The sequence below is a fragment of the Nicotiana tomentosiformis genome, chromosome 6, assembly GCF_000390325.3.
Source record: "Nicotiana tomentosiformis chromosome 6, ASM39032v3, whole genome shotgun sequence".
Classification (NCBI taxonomy): Eukaryota; Viridiplantae; Streptophyta; class Magnoliopsida; order Solanales; family Solanaceae; genus Nicotiana; species Nicotiana tomentosiformis.
This window is the reverse complement of record NC_090817.1, coordinates 90,046,422-90,048,784: the sequence shown is the minus strand read 5'-3', so window position 1 is coordinate 90,048,784 and position 2,363 is coordinate 90,046,422. Positions and strand designations below refer to the sequence as shown.

At 33.0% G+C, this 2,363-nt stretch overlaps 1 protein-coding gene across 1 annotated transcript; it reads right to left on the bottom strand.

The window, feature by feature from the left end:
* Positions 1-536: 536 nt before the first annotated feature.
* Positions 537-2,159, bottom strand: LOC104118085 (uncharacterized). Its single transcript, XM_009629264.4, has one exon. It carries the CDS (start codon positions 1,890-1,892, stop codon positions 984-986), a length of 909 nt encoding a protein of 302 aa, XP_009627559.1. The 5' UTR covers positions 1,893-2,159; the 3' UTR covers positions 537-983.
* Positions 2,160-2,363: the final 204 nt, after the last annotated feature.

Here is a 2,363-nt window from a genome sequence, read left to right as displayed (position 1 = left end):
TATGAGTTATGACATAGGGAAGAAACTCTGTATACTCACCTAACCTCCCTAAAACATGTGTCTACAACATCTTATCATCCTTTTGATTCCTCTGTATGCATGTCCGACATATCATTTTTTTTTTTTTTTGTCGACGGCCGTCAGCTTGCAAGCATCTTAACTATTTAAAAAAATATATATGTTATCTTTTATCAGCATAGGTAGATAATTTTGTCTACCAACACTTGGACAGATTAAGAGAAATCATCCGTTGAAAATTGAACAAGAGGCATTATAATACTCCATTTCTTTCATTGACCACTAAGTCACACCATTTGATGCCGATGATCTAAAATACCAATCATTTTTTTTCTTGGAAAATCTTTGTAGGCTAATTGGACAAAGATAATATAGTAGTCCACAAAGAAAATAATGAACAATAAGATCATTGTCAGGAGACTCTAAACTCTCTTGTCAAAGCCGAAATTATTCTTGCCAGATATGAATCTTGATTAGCCGGGCAGTTAACTTCAAATATAGACATATAAACAGAAAGATTGAAACAGTGAAAAGTACAAACAACAGTCTTCCAAATCTAGAAGTACAATGTAAGATTTAGTCATAGTTTGTCTTCCCCTTTTACAACCTTTTATCTGCAAATCCACTTTGAAAAACTCAAAAATAAAAGTCAAATCTCTATCTACACATCCACATTGATAAACCCATGAAAAGAAAAGTTAAATCTCCATAAGAGTTAAAAAAAAACAATCTGTTTATATTTCTTATCACTCAGACCCACAAAATAACAATATACAATGTCAAATCTGAATTTCCTCAAGTTATTGCCCTTCTATCAAGATCAAAGTTATTTCCTTTCATGAGGGATGAAGTTTAAAGTGAGAGAAATTCACATGAATGTTAAAGAAGAAATTAAACCCCACTATTGGATTTTCAGTAAAGAAAACAGAAAAATAAAAATAAAAAGAGAAAATTAAACCTTTAATTTATGTGGTCTTAGAGGCATAAATCAACAATGAAAACTCAACTTTATCTGGATCTTTGTGCAGCAATTTGTCTTTATCATCTAACCACAGTCTGCTATCCATTCCACTTCTTGTCCTAAACATAAAAAGTGCACAACCAGATGTTGGATTAAAGAACCAATCATGAACATCCCACATTAGATCAACCAACAATCCATCCACAAATATGCTCTGATTTCCCCTGAAATTCCATTGCAGCCTTTTAACTCTAATCACCATCTTCTTATCAATATAAACTGATAAAACAGGATGCTTTAGACCTTCATTTTCGCCGCTACAACGAATTAATATGTCATGATTTGTGCCATTGTCACAAAATTGAGCCTTTGTTGAATAAAGGGTATTGCCTGAAAAGTACTCTTTTCTTGAAACCAATGAGAACTTGGCCATTGGAGTTCCATTTTTTAACTTTCTTAATGAAGCTTCTTCAGCCATGTCACCAATAATAAGGCCAAGTTGTGAATCAACTTTGACTAGTAAATAATAGCCATCAATTGGTTCAGGACCTGATAAATACCTGGCTGCATATAAATCCCAGAAAATTTCAACCTTTAAATGATCCAAATCCAGTGATTTGCTTCCCCTTTTCTTCCTAAAAAGACGCGAATTCGTGTTGAGTTTGAAGACATTTGAAGGATCATCACCAAAGTGTACACTTAGGCCTTGTGTTATACTATTTGTTTTGGACCATGAAACTGTGATCAAGACCTGTTTTTTATTGGAGAGAGTGACTTTATACAAACAAGTGACAGTGTTTTGAATTGAAGGAATCAAAGAAGGAGGGATACAAGCAGAGTTTGAGTAACTAGAACAAGAAGTATCAGAAACTTGTACTGCATATTCATTGAAACAAGAAGCAAAGTCTCTCATTTCTTGATACTTAATTATTCTGCTAAATGAGAAGAGATCTGAAGAAATGGGGGAGTTGCGTGTGCTAAAAAGCTTTTTAGTAGGAAGAAATAAAGGGAGATTTGGAAGGACTTGTTTTGGAATTATTATAATTGGGAAATTTCAGAGGAAGATGGAACTATAAATCCACTTTCCTGACAGCCCATGTAAGGTATTAAATATGATTCTCTCTCACCTTAAAATTTGCAACTTAGGAGAAGGGGAAAAGGGAAAGAATACAAGTAACTCTAAGACAAAACCTTTCCAAGTCCTATTTCTTTAATCTCTCTTGCCAGTTCATCTGAGATACTAGTACTAAAAAATAACATTAAACATTACTGTATAATTTAAGGACAATAAATAATAAAGTCATTAAGATGGGTCAAGAGTAAAAGTAGAAATGTAGTAGAAGTTGCATATTAGTAGTCTAATCAATTTTTTTAATTCCGTTTC